Source organism: Aphidius gifuensis, linkage group LG3, assembly GCF_014905175.1.
Source record: "Aphidius gifuensis isolate YNYX2018 linkage group LG3, ASM1490517v1, whole genome shotgun sequence".
Classification (NCBI taxonomy): Eukaryota; Metazoa; Arthropoda; class Insecta; order Hymenoptera; family Braconidae; genus Aphidius; species Aphidius gifuensis.
This window is the reverse complement of record NC_057790.1, coordinates 19,183,005-19,210,262: the sequence shown is the minus strand read 5'-3', so window position 1 is coordinate 19,210,262 and position 27,258 is coordinate 19,183,005. Positions and strand designations below refer to the sequence as shown.

Below are 27,258 nucleotides of genomic sequence, written 5' to 3'. Positions count from 1 at the left end.
TTCAGCACTTTTTTATTTTTATTTTATTTTTCTAGTTATTCATCATTTTTTTTTTCCATATGGATTCTCTATTTTTTCCTCGATTATCACTTGTAATATATATCGTTTATTTAAATTTTTTTGTTTGCAATTTATTCAGATAAAATCTCGATTTAAAATCAAAGTTGAATCGAAACAATAATATAACGACAGGCGATTTAAAAAAAAAATTGGAATTTTTATCAGAATTAAATGTTCAAATACAGGATTAAAAATTCCTTGATATAAATTAAATTGACAATAATTTTTTTTCTAATAGTTTAAACAATTCTTTGTTGAATGAAAAAAAAATTAAAGATTTCTAGGCTTGGGTTCTTTTTTTCAAGTAAATTTTGATGTTGGAAAAAAAAAAATAAATGACAACACTGTTTACGCAAGGTTACGGTTAAAACTCAACGAAAGAACCGATAATAATTTTTGATAATAAATAGCAATGATAATTTTAAAAATTTACAATGATTATTTATATGCAAAAAAAAAAAAAAAATGCAACGTCTTGCTTCGAATGCAGTGTACGAGATACTGATTTAAATTGTTGACGTTTTACAAACGACTGTCGCGAGTTTTACTGTTCGTGTCTTGTTAAAGACTCAACTGTTACACAAATAAGACTAAACTTTTTACAATACATGTATAAATATTGCATACAATGTATAAAAATCAACATGATGCCATAAAATAATCACAATTGTCTAAAAATTGAGACAGTAAATGGATAAATTATCTCATCAGTTATCAAAAATAATATTATTATTTTTCTACTCTAATTTTATGTATATCATGTTGATTTTTTTTTTTTTGTTATAAAAAAAAATTGTTTCAACAACTCGGTTATTTTAGCTGCAGTGCATAATTATTATTTTTTTTTTGTTGAGGGAAAAAAAAGCTCAAATCAAGTATTTTTTTTATTTTATTTTTGTTAATTTATTTTAACAATACGTCGATAGTTTTTGCTTTTTTTATTTATTCTATTTTATAAATTTATTTATATGTTTTTTCAAGAATATTTTATTTATTTATTTTTTTTTTACAGAATACATATTTTATTTATTTTAGCGTGATTATTATTGACATTCTTTTCTCTTCACTCCTTCTAACTTTTTTTTTTTTTTGATACATTTTTCTTTTTTACTTATTTAATCTTACATAATATAGTCATCAACATTTTCAATTATTTATTTTTTTGAATTAATCGAAACTGTACTGTAGGGTTTTTATTTTTGTTTTTTATTTTTGTTTTAATATTTTTAAATTATGACTGAACCCTGTCATGCACAAAGACGATAAATGGCACAAATTTAAAAAAAAAAAAAAAATTTAAAAATCAAAAGAAAAAATATAATCAAACGTTAAAAATATATTTTAAATACGGTGATACAATATTTATTCAATAATGAATAAAACTGTCGTGATTCATTTTAAATTTATTTATATCTCGTTGATGAAATTTTTTACAAACTGACAAATCAAATTTTGATTAACTATTTTTATTTTTAATTCATCATTCATCAATTATTGAATAAATAAATCCTTCATTTCAAGACCATAAATTTAATTTTATCTTTATGACTAATTATTTAATTGAAATGCATCTTGCAGCAATAATTATTATTTTTTTTTTGGCGCAGTCAAAAGATGACAATGACAAGTTTATTTCCTCCTTGACCTATCACGTGTTTTTTTTTATATTTTTCTCATTTTGACATCAGCTCAATGTTTATCATCACGCGATATATAATTTTTTTTTTTTTCTGAATAATTAAACACAATGTTTTATTTTAATATAATTTTAAAAAATAAATTAATGCATTGTTTTTTTTTATAATTAAAAATTTTAATTTTTTTGAAAATTTTACAAATTTTTTAGCATGACCTTTGCGTGATGCCTAAATGAATAAATTGTTGATAAACTTATTGAGGTAGACAACACACGCCCACTTGAATTAGGACTGAATTTTCTATTAAAACATCAGTGGTATTTACAAAACAACCAGAAACACGACATGTTGAATTTTCAAATTAATTAAAATATAATTTATATTATCCGTATCACCGTATTATTTTTTCCAACTAAGTTTTTTTTTATTTTTTATTAAATTATTTAATAATACACATGTATTATAATTTTTACTTCATTATTAAATTCAATAATAATATTTTAGTAGGACACACAATTGGAAAAGAAAAAAAAATATTAAACATTTATGATTTTACAATAATTTATAATTAATTGTCAATTGAATTGTCCCATAATTATTTATCGTGATATTTTTGTTAGTAAAAATACACAAAAATTATCAAAGAAAAAAAAAACCAAGTAAAACAATGTCCTTTTTTTTTTGACACTGTTAATGATAAAATTGAATTAAAGTTTTCGTCGTTTTTTTTTAAATTTTGTTATTATTAAATTAATAATAATTATTGTTTGATATTTAAATATTTAACGTGCATGATTCTTGCAAAAAGGACGTCCACCTTTGGCATAAAAGCTTTGACCCTCAAGATTTGCTTTGCACGTCTGTAAATATAATATTAATAAAAAATAAATTATCAACAATTTTAATTATATAATAATAAAAAAATATATACTCACTGAGCAATTGAAACACTGGCTATGATAATTATTGTTCAATGCTTCGACCCAACGATCACCAGCTTCTACAGGGAATCCACAAGCATAGCATTTTGTTGTAAACAATTCATTCCAATCTAAAATAACAAAATAAAAAAATTATAAAAAATGTAATATTATTTTATTTATTATTGACAAAACATATTTGCAATATATATCATGTTGAAATAGACATTGATTTATTGATTATGTTTTTTATTATGATGCTTACCGGCTTCACAATATGGCAATCCATCCTCGAGAAAGAAGGGACTGTTGCCAAATAATTTACCGCAGTAGGTACAGCTAAAACATTCAGGATGAAAATGCTTGCCAATCGCTGTTAGACTGTCTCCTTTTATTTTATTATTGCACTTGTTGCATGCTGGTGCAATAAAACGTTCAAAGCAATATTCACAATAAAGTTGTCCTTTTTCTTGAACAAATCCAATATCTTGAAGTGGACGATTACACTGAGAGTTCACGCAGACAAAATGTTCTGGACACCAAATTTGACCAAGTGCTGTGATAAATGGACCCCTATTTTTGTTAATTAAAAAAATATCAATTAATAAGTAACTCAGTAAATTAAAAGTTAAGAAATTATTCATTACCAGTGTTAAAGTAATTTCTGATTTTTTTTTTCTTATTAAATTTAAAAAATATAAAACAAAAATTTGTACAATTTAATTTATTTTTTTCAAACTTGGCTTATTTTTTTTTTTTTACATATGTCATAGTCTACTTTTATTTTTATGAACAATTATAAATTAGCCAAACATTGCTAGTAATAGAAATAAATATATTATATAATTTCGTTCGTTAGCCAAACGGAAAAAAAAGTCGTTGACTTGATAATAAAACCCGTTGTCGAAAGAGGATGGGTTGCCAAAAAGGGTGTCCGTGTTATTTCGTTGTCAGTTGATCCGAATTGAAATTTAAAAAAAAAAATCCATTAACTTTATTTAGGATACTTTAGAAGCAGGGATCTCTGTAAAAATAAAAATTTAATTTTTGATAATTTAAATTGACTGAATGATTTTTAAAACACTTTTTTTTTAAATTTTACTTGTTAATTACTCTTCGGTTTATGACTCATGACGTTATAATGCTCTAAAAAAATATCTATACGATTGATTCTTTTGATAAAATTTATTTTTATGACTGATACATATAAAAAATAAATTAATTAACATTCAAAAAAAATCAGAAATTCCTTTTAAAATAATATAAAAGCACGCTTGTTGTTAAAATTAAAAATTGTTAAATTAAAAAAAGCTGTTTACCTTGTGATTTCTTTACCACAATCACAGCATATTGGTCGTTTGCCATTCAAAATGCTATTATTAAGGTCATCGTTAACTGTCAAAAACAAAAAACAAAAAAAAAACATGCATTACAAAAAACCAAACGTTAGAATTTTATTTTAAAAAAATAACATAAACATAGGCAAATTAAAAATTATAATTATTTTAAAATTAAATAAAATACTCTTAATAAATAAATAAATTGATCATGAAAAACAAATGATTAAATTGGAAAAAATAAAATACATGCAAACGCAAAAAAATATGACACATCAATCAAGACAGGCAAGAATAATTTCCAAGCCTATCTACCTGACGTGTGCGTTGCAGCTAGCGCATAGTGGTTGTCGTCCAGAACTTCCAGCTTGATTAAGAATACCACGTCCTCTTGTTGGTGCTGAATTACCAGCAATTCTTCGGCTTTTTGGACTGGCTCCACCAAGGCCGCAACCTAAATCCGGTTGGGACGACAAATTCGTAGGGGCCGGTAAGTTTTGGACCTTTCGTGTATCGGGTGTATATGAGGGTCGCGATTGATTTGGTGGTGAACGATAGGGTTGTTGTTGTAATTGACAACTTTCACTATCATCACATTTTTGTTGTTGTTGTGATGATTGTGTTTGGGGTTTAAATAATTGAACAACATGCTTATCACGCTTAATTGTCATACGCGTTAGCTGATTGCTTAAATTAGTGCGAGGCTGTTGATTAATTTGCTGAGATGATTGTTCACATTGATTATTTAATGGACAAGAATCGCAAGGATTTGGTTCTGGTGCAGGCGCTTTACCAGGTAATGGGATATGAGGAAAAGGAATTGTTTTTGCTGATGGACATTGTGTTTTAAGTATGGGTTTTGGTGCTTGAACTGGAGCAACACCTGGTACTTTACATGGTGCAACACAAATAGAACCATCTGAACAAGTTCCAACTCGTATACCTGAAGCTGGACAATTTCCAACATCAACTTGATTACCAGCAGAACGTGGATCTTTGTTTGGACCAGAACATCTGGCTGATGATCGTCCATGTTGTGCTGGTGATACACATAAACCTGATCTATCTGGTGTTGGTGTTATACAAATTCCTGATCTTGGACAAGCATCATTGTCTTCTCCTTCACATGGTATAATTACAACACCAGTTCTACTTACACCAGAACTAGTTGTTGTTCTACATGGCATAACAGTTACTCCTGTATTAGCACAATCACTCTCTTGATGACTAGATTTTTGTACATTATAAGTTGACATTGTTCGTTCTTCTTCTGATTGATAAGTTTGACGTTTTTGGCACACTTGAGTTTGTTGAGTTGGTTGAATTTTTGGACATGGTGGTAATACTCTTACTCCTTGTTTTTGTACACGTTCAGAAATTGCTGCTTGTGAATTACTTGATTCATAGTTGCATTGAGATATACATGTTGATTGAGAAATTGATTGACATGGAGTTACTGGTCGAGATGGTGGTGCATTTTTTAATGGACAAGACAAGCTTGGTTGATAATCTGATACTTTATTTATACCACAACCAGAACCATCCCAGTCTCCTAATTGTTGCTTAGATTGTGATGAAACAGATGATTCTTGATATTGCTGTTGTTGTTGTTGCTGTTGTTGGCAAGAATATGACTGAGTATTTCGTTGAGAATTTTCACTGTATGAAGTACGAGTTCCTTGATAATCTCTTGATAGATGTCCTTGAGGAGTGTCTTCTTCTAAATGATATGATATTTTCTCAGTTTGTCCTGGTTGAGTACTAACAGGATTGAATGGTTGACGAGCAGGTGGTGGATCTGCTCGGATCATTGGAGCATGAGCTTTTATATAACAAGCTGGTGCTTGTGGAGGACCTGGAGCTGGTGATTTTGGTCTATGTGGTGTAGGTGTTGGTGTTCTACTTGGTGTGTATGAATTTTCATGCACTGCTTCGCATTCTTCAGCCACAAGATATTTTTGATACGATGGAATTGTACCTGGTTTTTTTAATCCTGCCATTACTCCTTGACGACTTGGAGTTTCTGGTCGAGATAGAGATCTTGTTGGTGATACAGATGCATCACGAAATTTATAATCTGGTGGTGGAGTTGGCAATGGACGAGGTCCTTCAACTTTTCTTAATTTTTTTTCACGTGATCGAGACTGACGTGTTTTTGCATCAGTGTAAAGAATTTCAGCTGGATGACAGTATCCTTCAATTGTTTTATCAGTAGGTGTTCGTGAACGTTTAACACAAATAACAGTATCTTGTTCATGATCACCTCCTAGAGGAGTATAAGGACGTTCAGATGCTGTTGTTAGAGCTTCAGTAAATGGAGATATTGGACGTTCAACGTATGGTGGTGGTTTAACTGGTTGAGGTTTTTGTGCAGGACATGGTCTACAAATTTCTTCATATCGTGTTTTTCTAGTAACTGTAGTCTTTGATTGACACTCATTGTTTTCTTGAACAGAACAACAAGTTGTAGTTGTTTCAAATGGTGAATAAGGTCTATCTGAAACTGTTGTCAATGCATTAACCATCTCAGATCGCCATTCTTTTGGTGTTGAATTTTTAACTGTCGATTGAGGCAAAGGACGAACATTACCACTGTCAGTTTTAGTTACAAATTGAACATGCTTTCGTTGCATTGACTCTTTAGCACGAGCAGCAGCTTCAGCAGCTTGTTTTTCTTCAGCTGATTGAGGTCTAAATCTTTTTTCCAAACGACGCTCTTGAAGAGTACGTCTTTCTGGTTGTTGTTGTTCTCGTAAATTTTTATGTACTTCAACTTGTTCACGTAAATTTTGACAACATTCTTCAGTTTTTGTACTACAAGTTTTTTCTTCACGTACATATTGTTGACTCTCATAAACTTCACTTGGTTGAACACTTTCTTGAACAACACCCTGTGAACGTGAAGCAAAACTAACATGTTTTCCACATCGTTCTTCTTCTTCTTGACGACATACTCTTTCAGTTTCTTTTTTTTGTTGTTGAACACGACGTTGTTTTTCTTCTTTTTCTTGTTGAATTATTCTTAATCTATTTTCTTCACGTATACGACATTCTTCTTTTTCTCGTTGAATTCTTTCTTGTTCAATACGACGTTCTTCTTGAATAGCACGTCGTTGTTCCTCTTCTTCTCTTTTTGCCTCTTCCATCATACGAGATGTTTCAATTGCTGATGATACTACATCAGCTGATTCAGAGTACTGATGTCTACCTGATATACATTCAACTTCACGATCAGCTGATGCAGCTGATGCTCTTCCATTTTCTTCCTCACCTTCAACTGGTGTTCCAGCACGACTTGGTGAAAGTAATTCAACAGTTTTTTCATAAATTGTTGTTTTTTTAATATGCATATTACCCTCATCTTTTTCTGTTGTTTCTGTATACATATTGTGTTGATTTTCAACACCTCTTGGACAAACAGCAACATCAGGAGGAACAACTTTAGCCATATCTACAATTTCATAATTTTCTTCTTCGTATTCTTGCTCTTCTTCTTCTTCTGGTTCAGGCTCTTGGGGTTCTTCATATTCTTCAACTGGAGGTGGTTCTGGTGTACATATTTCACAAACAATTTTACGATATTTATGTTCTTGTTCATGTTCTGGACCTCCTGGACCAGTTGTTCTCTCACAAACAATTTCACAAGTACATACTTTTCGACATACTGGTGGTTCTGGTGGTACTGGAGCTTCTACATGTGAAAAAGTATTTGTTTCACTTGTTACAGTTGCTATCCAGGGTTTAGGTGTTGGTTGATTAATTCTCGTTGGAGTCAATGATCTTCTCATTCCTTCTGCTGAATCAGGACGTGTTGAACTTGATGATCTACACTCTCGTCTTGTCTCAATACATTCTTTTCTATAAAATGGCTTATTACAACTGTTATCCATGATTTCACTATTTCTTGAATAATACACGTCTCTTTGATCGTATTCACGTTCTTCTCTGTTAGATGCTCGACTAACGTTTTGACTTCTATTTTCTTGTATAAATAATCTTTTTTCAGGAACGTTTTGTCTTGGTAAACGACTGAGAATTGGATTTGGATCTACCCAAATTGGACTTGCTGTTGGATAACTTGAATCCTCAAGATTTTTAACTGGTGGCCAAGCCAAACTCTTGCTTCTTACTGAAGAAGGTGGCCTTGGTGGTTCTTCTGTTTTTTGTTTTATTATTTCTTTTGTTTCTTTTATTTCTTTTACTTCTTCGTAATAATCACACTCTTCGTGATAAGATTCTATTGTTTCATTGTTGTTTTAACGTTCAAATTTAGTGTCACAAAGGAAAGGAGTTATAGGTAATTTATTATGTTATTTTAACAAATAACAATTGAATTTATTTATTAATAGTTTTGAGTAGATTATTAGTGTGTATGTAGAGAAAGAAAAAAGCAAAAAAGAAAAAAGTTGTATTAAATAAGCTGCAGTTAGATAAGCAAAGCAATTAATAAATTAAAATAAATAAATTAAAATTATTGCCTATAATAAAGTTAAAATATTAAAAATTAAATATACAAGCTGGAACAATTGGCTGGATACTTTCAACTAAAAAACAAATGTTAAATTCCTACAAAGAAAATGAAAAATTTCAACGCAAATATTAACTTAATAATTAATAAATTCTTAATTTATTTTTTTTTTTTTTTATACTGATTGAATATCAGAGATGATTAAACGTCTCAACCCAAAACTCTTGATCAATCTCACTCAACACTCCAACTTAACAACAACAGCAAGGATAAAAGTTAAAAAAAAAAAAAAAACCCTTGAATTAAAAATAAAACTGTTAAAAGATCAAAGCCAATGTCAATGTCATTGAGATGAATTTAAAATGAGTCATCATCATCCAAGGATGACAAAATCAATTTTAAAACCAATAATAATTTTATCTATTTTTAATTTCTTTTTTTATTAATCTTTTTTTTTTTTTTTTTTGTTTTTTAATTTTTCTTTTTACCAAAAATTTGGTATAATTTTATTAATGACTCGATAATTAAATATATAATATATTTTTTTCACACATTAAATTTTGAAAATAAATAGATTGATAAATAATCATGATATTTTAAAATTATATTTATGAACTTATTGTCATATTATAATATATAAATAAAAGACAATGAGATCACGCGTTGATAGCTGCCTGAATCGCTCATGCGATTGTCAGGGAGAAGGGTCTGGGCTTTGGGTTGAAAGACGGAGCTGCTGAAAAAAAAAAGATAAGAAAAAATTTTGTATACGATGATAACACGTTGTTGCTATGTATTATCATTAAATTTTTTTTAATTGACAAATTTTTTGGAGCCAAAAAAAAAGAAAAAAAAAACGATAAAACAGGGAAAGACAGTATTTGGCTGATGATGGCAGCTAACTACGCCTTTCATTGTCGAAATTGTATCAACAATGATTGAATTTTATTTTATTTTTTTTCAATTTATTTTCTATTCATTTATTTTTGATAATTATTTTTTTCTATTGACAATTTGCTTTTCAATTGATAAACAAATTGATGAATTTAATGAAATAATTTATTGAAAATGAATGGATTAAATGATTGATTGGCTTAAAAGCATCAAACAATCTTTTTATTGATTGTTTATGAGATGTATTATTTCATACCTTCGAGGAGAAACTTTGGCAGGCCAGTGAATCGACCTAATCACACAGAAGCCTATTTAACAACTGGTGACTTTGTCGAGCACGTTCTTGTTTGTTGCGAGATCGTCACTCTGAGAAATGAGATCGTCGTAACAATAGAACTAATCAATTTATAAATCAAATATAATATTGTTTGATTTTTTTAATTTATATATTTTTTTTTTTAATTCTTCAATTTTATCAATAAGAAATAATTGATATTAAAGACAACTCTTTTCATCTGATCTGAGGAACGATCTTGCAACTCCAAACCATCTCGACTTCAAAGAAATTATCATCAACAATATACTTCAATTTATTTTTTTTTTTTTTAATATAAAATTATATATTATTTTAGAATCATTTTTAAAAAACTCACCAGTAACTGTCTGACTCTGTGGACGAATGAAGCTGTTGATTGACGAGCTGTTGTTGTTGTTGTTGTTGTTGTTTGCTGATGAATAATTCAAAGTTGGAGCTAGTCCAGTTGAACCAATGGATTTATTTCCACCACCCAAAGTCGGAGTCTAATGAATTTTCCAAATTAAAAAAAAATTATTATTTATTAATAACAAAAGGTTTTTAATAAAATTATTTCAACTTTTTGATTTGGAATATAATTTACAATTTATTAACAAAATAAAAAACAATAGATTGATTTTTATTGAAATAAATATAAATAAATTATTTTCTCAACCAAAGTTAAAGTATTTTAAATTTAATTCCTCGTCTTGTTTAACAATCAATTAATTTTTAATAAATATATTATTAAATTTAAATTGAATTTCACAAACACTTCCGTTATAATAAAATTACCTTGTTGTTTGTCGCGAGTTACAAACCAACTGATTGTTACGACGAGGAACAAACTTGATAAATGAAAAATTATTTGATAGTAAAATTGTTACCTGAAGTGGACGATAAGTGGGTGTATCGTTGGGCTGATTGCCAAGGTGATTGGTCTGAAATACAACACAATGATCATGCTCATGCAATGCAACAAATAAAAAAATTTTGACACTGAGATTACAACATACAGTACGTTAATTACTCAAATATAATTTTAAAAATAAATAAATAATAGATATATAAAAAAAAAGAAAAGGAATTATTATTTTTCGTATACGTATTCGCACCCAAGATGATGATGTTGTTGTTGATGATGATAGTAGTGGTAGTAGTGGTGGTGGTGGTGGTGGAGGTGACGATGACGACGAGGAGACAGACGAGGATGAAGACGTTGAATTTGGTGGTGTTGGCATACGTGGTGGTGTTCTTTGTGAACAATACAAGGTCTCCGGATGACTTGAACGATTTGCCAAAAGAAAAGCAGCAAGTGAACTTGCAGATGACGTAAAATTTGCCGAGTTTATATAATTTTTAACATTTTTTGCATCTACTTTTATCATTGAATCTTTATTATTATTATTACTATTATTTTTATTATTATTAATAATATTACTATTAAAAAAATTACCATTTATATTTTCAATTTTATCAATTTTTTTTTCAACCCCATTGCCGTTTTTAAATTTTGATTTAACATTAAAACTTCTTCTCAATGAATTGTAATTATTATTATTATTAACTCGATTAAAATAATTTTTAAATGTATCATTTTTGATATTATTGATATTATTATTATTATTACCGAGAGCTGATATAACACCACTAAATTTTTCTTTATGATTATTTAAATAAATATTATAATCTTGTGGATTAAATTGACTACGTGAAAAATCAATTTTATCATTTCCATTGTTATTGACAATTGGTTTTTTAAATGTATGAATTTTATTATTTGTATTATTGTTATTTGACGATATGAAAATTGGGGATTTATTTGTTTGATTAGTTACTTGACACTCTGGTTTAATGTGAAGTTCAACAATAGCCTTATTTTGACTATTTTCTTTACTAACAACTGGAGCACAAATTATTGATGATGATTTATCATTTGATAAATTTTTTATTGTTGGATTAACTTGGCTCATTATGATGAATTTGTTAGTTTGATTTTTATTGTTATCAATACACTCATTTTTATTTTTATCATTATTGATTCCAACCTCATTTCCAGTCTTGATTGTTATTGTACTTGTGTAGATTTTTTCATCACATATTTTTTTATTTTCTTCATTATTATTATCTGTTATATATTCAGCTGGTCTTATATATCCTCGTGGTAAATTTCCCAGATCCGAATTTGGTCGTCGATTATAATTCTGAAGCTGTGATTAGTTGCAAAATAATAACACAAAAAAACACACTCAATTAATATTGCAATAAATGATAATTTCGTTTTTTTTTTATAAGCAGTTTTAATAATTTTTTTTTATTTAATTTAAGCAATAAAACAATTTATTTTTAACTTGTAAATTTCAAAAAGTAACTTACCGCAAAAGGAGCTGTAATGCTGGTTCCATTGAGTGGTTGTGGTGGTGGTGGTGGTGATTTTGGTGAATCAATTCCCAAATTACCAAGAGCAGCTGTTATTGTTCCAACTGGTGCTTTTCCTCCTCCACTAAAACATCATCATAATAATATTAAAATAATGATAAAAAAATAATTCATTTGATTATTAAAAAAAAAGAAGAATAAAAGCACAAATAAAAAACGAAAAAAAATTGGATCTTAATAAATTTACGTTGATACAGTTGTGGGAATTGATCCTTGTGTTGATTGTTGTCTTGCAACTAATTTAGCATGGATATCACAGTAAAGTTTGTTGTTTATATTGTAATATCCAACATTTTTCAATGATGTACCGCATGTTGAACACTTGAAACACTCAACGTGTAGATTCTTCTCCTTGATCCTCACAAAGAGTCCACTATATCAAAAAATAAAATTAGTTACACATGTCAAGCAAATGTTAATGATTCATAAGGAATATTAATAATGATTAAAAAGATAAATAATATATTTATATATTATATTTTTAAATCAATAATGAAGCAACGAACAACGTCTATATCCACTGAAATATTAAATAAAAACATGTGTTTAATTAAATATACAACAACATTGACAAAATGAGGTGGCAAGGCCAGTGACGCATTCCCAAGTGCATTCATAAATTCATGTGTCTATATATTCAAGACACACTGATTAAATAAAATCAAATATGAAAAAGATATATTAATAAATTTGTCTCCATAAATAATACTCTTTTTTGTATTTTGTATTCGTTCAAATTAAAATTCACAAGTAACAAAAAATAAAAAACAAACAACATCAAATAGGATATATATATCAAAACTTATGATAATTATAATGATGATGATGATAATAAAAGTATCAAAGAAATGACAAAGATAAGTCAGAGGTGTGTGAGTCAAGATAGCCTCAGATGCGTAGGAGATAAAAGTCATCCAACAGTCGGAAAATTAAATCAAAAATAAAATAAAACAACAATTATCAAAAATAAAACAAAGGGCAGAGAAGTAAAGTGAAAACAAAGTAATAATTTTTAATATTGTTTCGATAGTAATATATCAAAAACAACATTGAATATTTTGTAAATAGGAAAAAAAAAATATATAAATAAAAGCAAACGACTCCATCGAAAGCATTGCATATGCAATAATAAACGGGAATTTTTAATTGGCATTTTGTACGAGAATATTTACGAAAAATACAAAGATATTTAAAGGGCTTGTTTTAAATATTATTTATGTATTTTTTTTTTTGGGTCTATAAGTATAAATAAATTAATTTTTTTGTTGTTTAGAAAATTAGAATGTTATTAAAATTAATGTTTTATATTTTAATATTAATAATTTAATTTTTATGAATACCCTCGTATTTTTCGTCATGCCAATTAATAAAGATAGAAAAAAAAAAAAAAAATTAAAAAACAACAACAACAACAACAACAACAAAACGAAAGAAAAAAAAAAGAAAAGAGTTTTTTTTTTTTTCGTCATTGAAAGTTGAAATAATTTTGGAGATTTTTTTTTTGAAGATTAAAATATTTACACAATTGGATTGTCGCATCCATGACAAACAGTAATTTCGTAATTGTCATGTCTGTCAGATGTTGTTGATGCTCGAGAAGATTGTTCTTGTCTTAGATGATCGTAGTATTCATCACGTGCTGCATATGATGATGCAGAAGAGGGTGGTTGTTGATATTGACCATGATATGAACGTCCCAATGGTGTTGCTGAACGTGATGATGTTGCACAACCACCAATTGCATGACTTATTGTTCCATAATACTCAGCCCTCGAACAAACTGCGAGATTAACAATTTATTCATCTCTCATTCATCATAAACATTTACCCTTTTTTTTCATTTTATTAATATGATTAATACTACTATTATTATTATTACTATTAATTAACGAGAAATAAAATTACAAATTATTCTTTCATTCAGTTGATCGTTCATTCGGTCGTTCGTTCATGATCTTGCTATAAAATTTACTCCAAATTAACAATGTTGAATGCACTCTGATTTATCCAGATTAATATTTAGTGTGGTTGACGTTGTTCGGTGTCTTTCTTCCTAATTATTTAAATATGCTGAAATAGGTTTCTTAAAAAAAAAGACAGAAATACATTCTTACACGATGAGTCGTTCACAATCAGCACAAATATTTTGACCAGGTGGTAGACCGTTGTTTTGTGGTGTTGTTGGTTGGGGTTTTGTCTCTGGAGCGGACACTGACCTCAATCCAGTCAAAGTGGGCAATGGAGATGACACTACACCTCCATTCACAATTGGCTCTGCTATATATATTTTTTTTTTTATTTTTTAAATAAAATTTTAACATGCAAAAAAATACTTTTTTTTTTATTAAAATGAAACAACTTTTTTCGGAGGTATTTAATTTTTTTTTTTTTCCAAGTATATTTACATTTTTTGGTGGGTGTTATTCATAATTTTTTTTCTCAAAAAAATATAATTTACATATTATATATTTTCATGTAAAACTTTTCGAATAAATTAAAAAAATATAAATATACTTGGAAAAATTTCTACCAAGTTTAAATCTAAGTTGGTATGATTTTCTTGTTTTTTTTTTTTTTTTTACTAACCAGGTTCAGGGGTTTTTGGTTCTTTGTCTGCTTCCTGGACCATTCTAAAGACTTCACTGTTTTGTGCGTCATAATTTTTTTCATTTTTCTTAAAGTTGACCCTGATGAATCATTGAAAAAGAATTCGTTTTTATTATCATAATTTTTTTAAAATAAAAATTTATTATCTTTTTAAAAAGATAAATATTTTCCTTTTTCTTTTTTTTGTTATGTTTATAAATAGTTGTGTGTGTGTTATCAGTTTGCTTACCCAAGAACTCCACCTGCTAAAACTTCAGCTTGAGCTGAAAGTGTTTCAGCAATTGTTTGTTCACTGTAGATACCAACTGGACTGTTGTATTGCTTGTTGACAATTGATTTTATCGGCGCACCATCACTATTTCCATTCGACTATATTTAAATAAATAAAAATTATCATTAATATAATAAAATTATTTTTTAAAATATCCAATACTAAACAAACTTTTTAAAACTAATTTAAATTCATAAAGTACAAAAATAGCTTGAAAAAGAAAAACAAAATTTAAAAAAAAAAAAAAAAAAAAAATCATTATAACTTTGTACCAAGTTATAATTTTAGAAAATAACTGAAAATACATCTTTCAGAGTATATAAAAAAAACAATAAAACAAATATTTAATAGGTTGTTTTAAAACTATAAAAATTTTTGTTTTTTTATTTTTTTATAGTATAAAATTTAAGTACAACTCATAAATAAAATTAATAACTTACAAATGGTTTTGGTGCAAAATTATGTCCACTTCCAATATGTTGTACATCTTGTTTGTTAGCAGCTAATGAAGTTTTTGTTACTGGAGGTATATTATTTACTGGTGCATGTGGTTGAGGTGAAGGAATACTTGGTGTTACTGGTGATACACTTGGTCGCCATGTATTACCACCTCTGTAAAATTAAATTTAAATAATTATAAAAATTAATAAATCATAATATTTAATAGATAATTAATTTAACTGACCTTTGAACAGTTACTTCAAAAGAATTTCCAGCTTTAACAATAACATCCTGTGCATCTTTGTGTTTGAGATTATACGTGTCGGTATTGTTTACTTTGATGACTGCATCGCCGGCTCGCAGACCAGCCGCTTCAGCCGGTGATCCACCGTTTACCTGAAATAATAAAACAAACAAATATTCATTTTATGCGTTAATATATATTATCACATTAATTTCTAATACATTTGTCTGTCTTGCCAAATTATCCTGACAATTAATAGCTATTTTTTTTCTTTTGGTCTTAATTTTGTTTGCCTGATTTTTCACGCTTTCAAGATTCACTTGGCCAACTGCCAAATTGTCCAGAATGTATGAGCATTTTTGCATCGTAAAATACTTCCGTTCGACTTGCTAATATTATTAAATGCATCAATATATTTAGGTTTATCTTTATTATTTTTTTTTTTACCATAAAAAATAATAGCTTTATACTCAATAAATTTTATACACTTTTTTATTGATAATATTTTTTTTGAATTAATAATTAATTTTATAATGTAAAATATAATTTTTAATTTATTGATTCTTTTTTTGCTTCTAGATTTGGAGATTTTTCTTTGATGTCTTTGATGCTGCATAAAGGTAATAAATAATCTCTAGTTTATTATTGAAAATTAAAAATATATTATTGACTCAATGACAGTTGAAATAAAATTTTTAAACACTTGTATATGTTAAAATGTTATGTGAGAAAAATAGACATTGCGTCAATCTCAATTTGATAGTGTTTTGAAGACGACTGCTGGTTGTGTCTATTTTCGTATTACTCTTAACATCGTAACCATAAATAATTTAGTTTTAAAAAAATTTCCATCGTATTTATCAGACATTCAATACCATCAGTCTCTAATTATATTTATATTACTTATTTCTCATATATATATATATATAGTTTTTTCTTATTATTGCAAATTTAAATATACACATTAAACATTAGCAGAAAAAAAAAAAACAAATGATAATAATAAATAATTAAAATGCGGCTTTGAATAATTTTAATAAATTAAATATTATTCAATGTCAATTACAATGATACTGAGAATTCTTAATGTTACTTAATTATTTAGAAAAAAAACAGGTGGTGTTAAAATACAAATTTAGGATGATTGTTTGTTGGCTTGTAGTTCTAATGCAATTCATTTGTGGCTATTTATAAAAATCCTAAAGACGCCTGTCTGTCGTTTGATTTATCTCTTGTTTTTTTTATTTTCTTATTTTTAATTTTTCTATGTGGATATAACCTTATCAAATTATATAGCACCAATATAAATATAGCCATTTAAATTGATGATATAAATTATAAAGCTACGAATACTGTGCATTCATTCATATACAAAGTCAAGTGTTCCAAGTATCCTCAAAATTGTTGAATAATAAATATAATATTAACTTCTTCTTCTTTTTTTTTAATTCGCACGAGAAAAACAATATCAAGTATAACGATGAAGAGATATGACCTGTATACTACTTTATTTATTTTTAATTTTTTTTTCTGTTATTTATATGTAATTTTTTACTCTTTGTTTCGAGAAGAATCTTGGACGCAACCTTGATTCTTTGAGGGAATAATTAATGGGCGTCGACCCAATCGGAGACATAATCGAGCCGGCGGGGGCTGTTTTATTTATAAATATAGCCCTGATTGTTATTATTATTTAATTTTATTATTTTACTGATGAAATCAAAAATTTTTATAATTGATTAAATGATAAGATTATTTCAATAGATTTGACAATAAAATTTTTAAAAAATAATAATTTAATTATTTTTTTTAATCAGTCGATTATTTCAATCACACATCAAAGTTATCAATGTATAATTAAGATCAAATATATAAGTTAAATGCCAAAAAATTTACCAAGAATATAATTAATCTTTTTTTTTAAAACCTGTATAAAATAAAATCTGTAGAAATTTATTTAACGAAAAAAAAATTTAAAGATATTAGGTAGAGAAAAATCTTGAGATTACTCCGGAAACATTTCGTAAAATAACATTTTTTTTTAATCAAAAATATCCGGGGAATAATCATGCAAGATAAAAATACGTGTGAGTCATCATTCTTATTCGTTAAAAGACAAGTATTAATGTAATACCTCACCAAGGTAATATTGTATAATCACGGGCTATGATTAGATCAATGATTATATATATATGAGAATTAATAAACAAAACATGATTAAAAAAAGAAATATATACACGCGATTTTCATGGAGATAATTATAATTAAATCTAGTAAAACAAATATTGATAATGATAAAAATAAACAAGATAATTGATTAAAATTCTTAGAATACCATGACATTATTAATGACATTCTGATAATAATAAAATCCCGCAGTATTGATATGTCAAATAAATATTTATTAATTTATAAATATTTTATTAAAAAAATTCACTTGAAATTTATATAAGTATGTAAGGAAAAAAAAAATACCACAAACTCGTTAACAATTGAATAAAATTACCATTGAAAATAAAAAAGAATTCAGTATATATACGAAAAGAAAAAAAAATAATATTTTGAATGAAAATAAAATATCGTGTTGAGTATAAAAAGATATATTTAAAAAGTGCAAGGTACGAGAGTGCTCCAAAAAGAAAAACATGAAATGAAAAAAAATAAATAAATAAATCGCCAAGAGAGAAATGAAGTTTAAAAAAAAAAAAAAGGGATGTACATGAAATTCTTAAGAACGACCCTAACTAAAAATAGTCTGGGACCAGTCTAAAAATACATTGAATCGGGCCGTTTTCTCCCACCATATATATTTAATGCACTCTCTCAACGTGCAATCGAGTTGCAGCACCAAAGATGCTTTCATGATCATCAAATATATATATATAAACTTTGTGTATTAAAAATATATATACATCGTTTACATATATGCGAGTCTTACAATATACATACACTCAAGATGAGCCTTATTATATTATTATAATTTATAAAATATATACAAGTATATATATATAAAAAAATTATGGTAAAAAAGTAAAGAGGCACACGCATTCCAATGGGCGGGCCATATCACAGATGGATCCATCCCACCATCCAAACCCTGGAATGCATTTTGCCTCAAGCCCTTTCACTCATTCTTTTTTTTTTTCCATCTTTTGGGCCTTATTTTTTTTTACCTTTCTTTGTCAAACTTGCAAGCAATGAAGCGTGCCACCATTCATTATTTTATTTGTTAATAAAATTTTTATTTTTTTTTAAACTTGAATAAGTTAAGAACGTTATTATTATTATTATATATATTTTTTGAATTTTTAAAAATAATTTCTTTTCAGTCACTTTATAATATTATAAAAGTGCGTATGTAGAGAAATTATTTTTGTAACTGATTGTACACGCATTGGCCTTGGATACAAATGCAATTATTTTCGTACGCAGTGGGTAGTGTGTTTTCTTTATTTTCTTTTTTTTTCTTTTTTTTTTTTGCGTAAATGCATTGTTCCGGAGGCTGTGTTGCGTGGCCTTACTACGTAAGGTGAATGCATTGCAATTGAGTAAGGAATACGTTGTAGATCAAGTTGTGTAAATGAATACCGTTCTTCGTATTATAGTAAACATCTTATTTTTATCAATTTTAATTTAGTTTAAATACAATTTAATTTGACGAGTAATTATCAACTCAAACTTTTAAATATATAAGTATATCGACTATACATATTTTTTATAAATGAGAACATAAGCAAAAAAACGAACAATAAATAAACTTTATATAGCTATTTGATGACGTATTTATATATATCGTCAGCAGACGGAATCTAGACGAAGAAAATTCTTGAATAAAAGAAAAATATGTAGACAGAAGATTCATAAATGATTTAAAATAAATTTTTTTACTTTTTATCTTGCACAACTGAGTCATCAGTTTGTTATTATATCAAGTAAATACACAAACGTGGAAAAAAGAAAAATAAATATTAAAAAACTTGGCAACGATGTTTGTTGAAAGAAAAAAAAAAATTATCAACAGGAAAATTATTCACGTGTTTCTTTTATTTTATTTTCAAAATGAAAAAATTAATAGAGTTTGAAATTTATGTGAAATTTAAATTTCATTGGCCAAATGGGATTTGATCTGGTTTTTTTTTTTTCAATTTATAAAATTTAGTTCATGATGTATGTGATCCAGTTAACATTGAGAGAAAATATGTGCGTCATTTTATATTTTTTATTACTATATTAATACTAGAGCCATTGGGATATTTGTAATTTTCTTTTTTTGTGCGTCAGTTAATACTTGGAATTTGTTGGTAATCTGATGAGTCACACCTGCGTATATTGAACCCTGTGAGTTTATTGTATGGAGCTAAACATATTTAAGCTTTTCACCGTGATCGTCAAAGAAAAATGATGATAGGCATTGACATGCGTCAATAGAAACTGACTAAACACCATGAAAAGAAAATAAAAGAATTTTTTTTTCATAAAATTTCAATGATATTATTATTGTTATACTTTCAACTTTTATATAAATATTTTATTAGTCTTTATTAAATCGACATAGATATTTAAATTTGAAACATACAATTAATTTCAAAAACCAGTTGGATCATTAATTCATCATCATGAGTAATTTTATTCATCACTTTTCATATATATATCTCTCGAGTTTTTCTTCATTCTTAAAACTTTCAAAAAAACTAAACGTTCATTCACTGAGACTACTTTGAACACAGTAATTTTTTTAGTCATTATAATAATTTAATAAAATTTTCACATTAAGTTTTTGCGATAACTCTATTAAATTACTCTTAAATTACTCAGCGAATAATAACACAACATTATGAAGTCTTATAAATTTAATTTGTAGAAAAGATAAAAAAAAAAAAATTGTTTAAAATAAAAAATAACGATGAACAATTGGGTGTATCAAATGACTATATATTTAAAAAGAATCATTGTTATATTTCTCACTTTGAGCATGATTCATCTTAAGAGGATGATTATCATCATCATGATGATTCGAGCAGCCTCTGTATGTATATAAAAAATATATAAAGGTATATATAAAAAATGAAAAAAAATTAAAGTCAGAAAAAGAGAAAAGTAAAAGTAAAAAAAATGTAATAATAATAATAAGAAAAAAAAGGAAGATGTCGCGGATACAAGAGGCAAAAGATACGTGCCTTTAGTGAAGGTCGCCGACTAAACCTTGAAAGTAAAAACAAAACCCGCTTGATGGCTATCAAAATGACGTATAAATTGATGGCAATTCAGTCAACAATTTTTATTATTATTATTTCAAAGTTTTTTATAGTTTTTATTTCAAATTTATATTCAAAGAAAATATATATTTATATAAATAAATTTTTTTGTTATATAACTAAACGAAAATGAAATTCATGATGACGATGATGATGATGATAATAATGGGGTCTGGAGGTGGGTCCACATGACTCACTTTTAAAAAAATAAATAAATTTAAGATAGGAAGGAGTAGAAAGTAAAGGATGTCCGGCTTTAAATCCCAGAGACTCATTCATATCCGAGAAATTGCCAATGACACTCATTTAACAATTATCATTATTATAATTTAAAGTCATAATTTTCTTTAAAGTCGTATACAACTCAACTTTATTAAAGTTTATTCGTTTTATCGTTTATAAGTATATACTAAGATTTTGTGACCATGACAAAGTTCAGGGACGCAAATAAATAAATAATAAAAATAAATTATTAATTTAAATAATGATTATTGTATAAATATAAATAATATTTAAAAAATTATAAAATATACTATCTGATTATTTACGTTTTGATTAAAAATATTCACCAAAAAAAAATATCACATTACAAATAAATCAAATATTAAATAGTTATAAATTAAATTATTAAAAAAAACAAAATAAATTAATTAGATAATTTTATAAAATATTTTTTGTTTTTAAAAATACAAATAGTTATAAGAAAAATATTGAAATTAAATTTTTTAAAATCAATTTTAAGTTGAAGGTAAAATAAGAACTTGCAGTATATTTTTATATTTAAGACAAATGTGTATGTGTGTGATATACGCAAGCTGTGGAACCGGGCCTCGGTCTCTATTAATATCCGAGGATAGAAACCCAAGTGAGCTTTTACAATATAGACGAGCAATCTACAGCAGTTTCCACTCTGTAGATTACTCGTCTCAAAAAGAAAAAAAAAATACAGCCGATTCAAAATCCCGTAACCAAGTCCATCAAAATATTCATGTTATATATACCATGTTAAACAAAAATTAAACAACAGGAAGTCATTCAATCGTTTTTTAAATATTTTTATAAATTTTTTTAACGTTTTTTTCTACTTGTTTATTTATCTCTACTGCAGACACCCGTTTAAAACAATATATCTGTCCGAAAAATATGAAAAAAAAAAAATAATTTATTTTGTTAATATGACCGTGACACAGTGATGATGATGATGATAGATGTAGGTGAAAAATACATCATTTGTCTTTTAAAAATTGCATAAACTTTCAAAAATTAAATGTACATTTGATTTAAAAAAAAAATCAAGTTTCAACTCATTTTGAATATATAAAATACTCAAAAAAAAATATGTCATAATATAAATGTGCCGTGTGCACATGAGTTTTTAAATTTGTGTTTATATTTATTACGTGTATTTTATTTTTTAAATTGTTGTTGTATAGTCATCTGTTGCGTTGTCGTTGACTCAAAATCATTGGCGTCACTCCCAGCGAAATTTACCACCCACGCGACAACTTTTATTTTAATTTATTTTTTTTTTAATTTCATTTGATCAACGATGACTCGTTAGGACTGTCACTATCATTGGTAATGTTGGCTATTTAATACATTGTTTCCTTTTTTTTTTTTAATGTTTTTTTATTGTCATATAAAAATATACCCAAGCACATCATAAAAAAAACCCACGTGACAATATTTATTTTTATCAATTATTTGTGTTTACATTTCTTTAAAATATAATAATTTTTTAATTTTTAAATCAACAATATTAAAATTATATGAAAAATATATTCAAAAAAAAATAAATTTAAATTGCAAAATATTATTAATTCATTAATAGTTTATTTAAATTAAAAATTCATTTTTAAACAATAATAGAAATGAATAAAAATGTTTTGGTTTTTTATATTATTTAAATTTTTCATTCAAACAAATATTTTTATTTTTTGATTTGTATAATATGTTAGAGGGGAAAACAAAGGCCACACACGGGGTTGTATGGAAATGTTGAGTATCGCATTGTCGTTAGATAGTGTACATAAAATATCAATGCGATAGTGATCGTAATGTGTGCCTATTCTATATAAACTTTTGTGGTCAAACATGAACACGAATTATCAACAAAACATCCACAAGAAATAACGTTTGATATTTGTTCCGGATTGTTTGGATGGTATCATACAAATATCTTAAAAAATATCCACATGTCCAATATATAAAGTAATCATGTGTCAAGTTAAAAGTACTATACAATCAAATAATGATTAATTTACAAGAGAAAAAAAACCAAAACATATATACACGAGTGATAATATTGATAAGCCAAAAAAATTTTTTTTTAATCTGTTGGATAAAAACAAATAAATAATATATACGTATATGATAAAATAAAAAAATGATTGACAATATATTTTTCAAATAATATAGAGGAAAAAAATTGATATTATAATAAATTTCGTTCGGTAACAAAGACTATAACGATAGTATACAATTTCGTCGTGACAGTGGCAAGTACATAAAAGAAAAAAAAATATATATACTTGCTGTTATCACAACGAGCATTTGAACAATCACATTTTAAGTTAATATTTATGTCGATGAGGCCTTGCCACAACTGATAATAATAATACCAACAATGCTATTAAGTGCACCTATCAATGCACGCTTTTCAACTAAAGACATCATTAGAAAAAAAAATAAAAAAAACACCTCACATAAACATAATAAAATATAATAGATATTGTTAAATAAAAAAAATATATAACGATAAAATTTTCATTTAAAATTTAACCATTGATAAATATTTAATAAAAAAATATTATTTATCAAAATTAATTATAATAATTTGACTTGATAAATACAGTAAAGAGTAAAATAAATTTTATGATAATTAATGTCATTATTATTTTATTTTTTCTTTTTGTTATTATTTTTATACGTTCAAGGGTAATTTAATGGATTAAATAATTTTCTATTTTTCATATAAAATTTTTCAAATGATAGCCTTGTAAATTTGACTAATATTTTTCTAGTTTGTATATTGGAGCATCGAATTAAAATGTTAGTGTTTCGCAAAGGCACCTTCTCGAAATAGAACACCCAAATAATTTGCCTCGAATTACCAGCAACGTCTGCGTCTGTATATTCTCCCATTAAATACGCTTTGCAATTTTTATTGTAAATTTTGACAAATTGTTTATTATACTATTAAATTTTATGTCAAATCGATTTGAATAAATATTCAATAATTCATCGTGATTTCTTAAATCTATTAATTTTTTTTTTTTATTATTCAAAATAGACAAAACATCGTCTGACATAAAAATACATAAAAATAATAGACCAATAAATTTTAAAATTTTGTAAATTGTTTATTTAACAACTCGACCTACTAACACGAATTAATACAAAGATTTTTTTTCCATATTTACATAAATTATTTTCAGATAATGAAAAATAAGATATTTTTTTTTCTTATCAATATTTTATCATATTGGGTTTTTTTTTTAATAAATCATATAAACACATTTGTCAAGATTAAAAAAATAAAAACAATGTATTTTTTTAAATAATAAATATTAAGAAAATATTTTAAAAAATGTTGAATAAATATAAAAACATTTGGAAACAGAAAAAAAATAAAAAACGTAAGACTTCTCAAATTACCATGACGTTTAGTTACGCTGCCAAATTTCATTTCGAACCAAAATTTAAAAGAATTTATTTGGCAAAAATATATCTATCGATGTCACATGAATTTTTGGCTTTCACATTAAAACATTTTACGTAACTTAAATAAAAAAATAAAATAGAAACAACAAAAGCCACTTAAACACCGGTATTGTGAATAAAAAAAAAATATATAATTAAACAAACCTTTTGAACGACAAGTGGTGTGCCAAAATCCTTGCCACCCTGTAGTCGAAATCCCCAGGGTGATCCATCGAATCTCGATAACTTGACGCTTATTAATTGCGCCATATCACTCATTCAAATATTAAAAAATGTAAAAAAAAAAAAAAAAATCTATATTTTTCACCAAAAAGAAAAAAAACTTTCACGAAACTTTATTTAAATAATTTTATATTTTTTTTTTTTAGTTTATTTAATATTTAAATAATATAAATAAATAACTTTTTCAAATTTTAATGTTGTTGTGCACAGTGTAGTTTTGGGTATGAGGTTACAACGTATAAATAAAATATCATATACAAGTATAAATATAGATTATGTGTATATGTATGTGTAACCAAGTGTTATCAGGAATAGAAAATAAAAAAAAAAAAAAATTTAGAATTTTAAGTTAAATGAAAAAACAAAATAATTATAATAATATTAACAACAAAAAAAAATAAATAAATAAATAAAATGACAAGCACGAAATACGATCGTTCTCGTGTAAACGCAAAAACCAAAGTAACAGAGACCGGTCAGTTTGTGAGAAGGAGTAGTGTAGATTTTTTTACACACGATTTAAAAACGAGGCGAACATCACGAAAGAGCGCGTGCGTCTGTTGGTCTGTTTAACCCGGGACATTGGGTGGCGATTTGGACGCTACCACATGCAGCTAAAGTAATACAACAATATGAATCTTGTCTCTCGATGGTGGTGTGTTCTGGTGGTGGTGGCGGAGGAGGTGGTATAGTAGTGGCGGCGGTGGTGATCATCATCATCATCATCGCCGTCGTCGTCGTCGTCATAGTCATAGTCATTGTCGTCATCGTGGTGGTATAGTGGAGGAAGAAGAGTCCCTCGATTTCTGGTGTAGCTAAGATACTGACTATATAGCATTCTCAACATTTCACTCGATCCCTTCTTTTACTTTTTTCTCCTGCTTTTACATGTTTCTCTTCTGCAGCCTCCTATATTCTTTCTCTTCTTTTTCTTCTTCTTTCTCATGATGATGATGATGATGATGATCATCAGCAGCAACAACGGCATCTTCTTCGTTGTTCCTTTTTTTCATTATTTTTTTTTTTCACCTCTTGGTACACAAACAATGTACAAGAAACCTGCAACTTCTTATAGTCGTATCAATGCGGGTCCATTGTCAGACATTCACACTCGTTTTATATAAATATTTATATCAAATTCTTTTAAATACAGAAAATCGTGTATATAATATCCTCACGGATGCTGCTAAAATTATACTCAATATAAAAAAAAAAGTTTTAATACAAATATTGGTACATTATTTAAAAGAAATTTTGAAGATTTTTTTTTAAAATAAATTATGATGGAGAGTATTTTTAAAAATTCAAAGAATAATAATAATTTTTTTTGTTTTTTTTTAAAAACTGTTAAGTGAAAGAAAAAAAATTAATGATTGTTTTTTTTTTTTTTTTTTCATTTTTTCTTGTTGTAATGCAAACAAATTAAAGTACCAAAGTTATTTGTTTCCTTTTCTCTTTTCCCTTTCACTCACTTTCCAATTTACTCATTTGGTTACACTTTGTGTAAAATATATAATACTATCGCAGTCATACTTATGAGAAATCATGAAGAAATTGATTCTCGTGTATACGGTAACTCGGTTACCGGGTGTTTCGACCTCGTCGCAAGGTCTTCAAGATTAAAATGATGATCTTGTTTTATTTTTTTTTCTTATTTTTTCATTATTTTTATACTTACCCATTATTTATTTAATCCTTTTTTAGTTTATTTATTTTTTTTTTTTGTAAAAGCTTGTGTTGTTAACTTGGGCGAGAATTGCTTGTGGATCATGTTTCGTATTTACACGAGAGAACATACACAATCATTATCATTACTCTTGTTTTAAAGATCCACGAGGACTCGAGGAGTGTCGCTTTTTTTATTTAATTTTTTTTGTTGATATCTGTACTCTACCGTGGTACACCAGTTTTTTTTTATTTTTTATTTCCTTCCCTGTTGTTTAATTATCCTTTTGGAATGCATTTACGGGAATAAAAAAAATAAGTAGCGTGAATTATGCAAAACTACGGGTGGGAAATAATGAAAGCCAACACCTGGCATGAAGATACGGAAGCATCGTCATTAAATGAGAAAACACGCCTAAAGGTCTTGCACCATTATACATATATATACAACACACCATGTATACATGTTTGGGCAATAAATTATCTGTTTGTTTATCCATTTGAAATTTATAAAAAAAAAATAAAAACAGAAAATGAAAAATAAATGTTTTTCCCTGATAAAAAAAAATCATATATATATATGTAATTTTTGTGTGGTTTGATTTCAACAGTTACATGAAACACATATAACTTGAGAATTATTAGATGAAAGTGTGACATTTGATATTATGTCGTTGAAATTATTATATTCTTGGCCTTTGAAAAATTAAAATATTAAAAATTTATAGTTGCGTCAATTGTTTCTCTAAATATTCACTATTATATTACCAAAAAAATTTT

At 26.7% G+C, this 27,258-nt stretch overlaps 1 protein-coding gene across 23 annotated transcripts; it reads right to left on the bottom strand.

Moving 5' to 3' along the window:
• Nucleotides 1-1,105: 1,105 nt before the first annotated feature.
• Nucleotides 1,106-25,502, bottom strand: LOC122852465 (PDZ and LIM domain protein Zasp). 23 transcript variants are annotated; one of them, XM_044152282.1, is made up of 16 exons: nucleotides 24,736-25,478; nucleotides 15,614-15,765; nucleotides 15,369-15,540; nucleotides 14,887-15,026; nucleotides 14,637-14,737; nucleotides 13,572-13,830; nucleotides 12,238-12,423; nucleotides 11,988-12,114; nucleotides 10,727-11,821; nucleotides 10,499-10,552; nucleotides 9,970-10,117; nucleotides 9,573-9,608; nucleotides 4,270-4,408; nucleotides 2,883-3,190; nucleotides 2,633-2,748; nucleotides 1,106-2,557 (listed from the first exon to the last, which is right to left on the bottom strand). In XM_044152282.1, exons 1-16 carry the CDS (start codon nucleotides 24,847-24,849, stop codon nucleotides 2,480-2,482), a joined length of 3,225 nt encoding a protein of 1,074 aa, XP_044008217.1. In that variant the 5' UTR covers nucleotides 24,850-25,478; the 3' UTR covers nucleotides 1,106-2,479. The 23 variants fall into 23 exon arrangements, with proteins under 23 accessions (XP_044008217.1, XP_044008205.1, XP_044008209.1 ...); XM_044152270.1 differs by lacking the exon at nucleotides 9,573-9,608 and having other exon boundaries at nucleotides 4,270-8,191; nucleotides 11,660-11,821; nucleotides 24,736-25,492; XM_044152274.1 differs by lacking the exons at nucleotides 9,573-9,608; nucleotides 13,572-13,830 and adding an exon at nucleotides 14,165-14,327 and having other exon boundaries at nucleotides 4,270-8,191; nucleotides 11,660-11,821; nucleotides 24,736-25,490.
• Nucleotides 25,503-27,258: the final 1,756 nt, after the last annotated feature.

What these genes read in the sequence shown, in the direction of transcription:
- LOC122852465 (XM_044152270.1), bottom strand. Translation starts at nt 24,849, where the DNA reads ATGAGTGATATGGCGCAATTAATAAGCGTCAAGTTATCGAGATTCGAT. An exon ending in ATTCCCACAACTGTATCAAC is followed by an intron (nt 12,115 to 12,237) that starts GTAAATTTATTA and finishes ATGATGTTTTAG; the next exon opens with TGGAGGAGGAAAAGCACCAG. An exon ending in GCATTACAGCTCCTTTTGCG is followed by an intron (nt 11,822 to 11,987) that starts GTAAGTTACTTT and finishes AACTAATCACAG; the next exon opens with CTTCAGAATTATAATCGACG.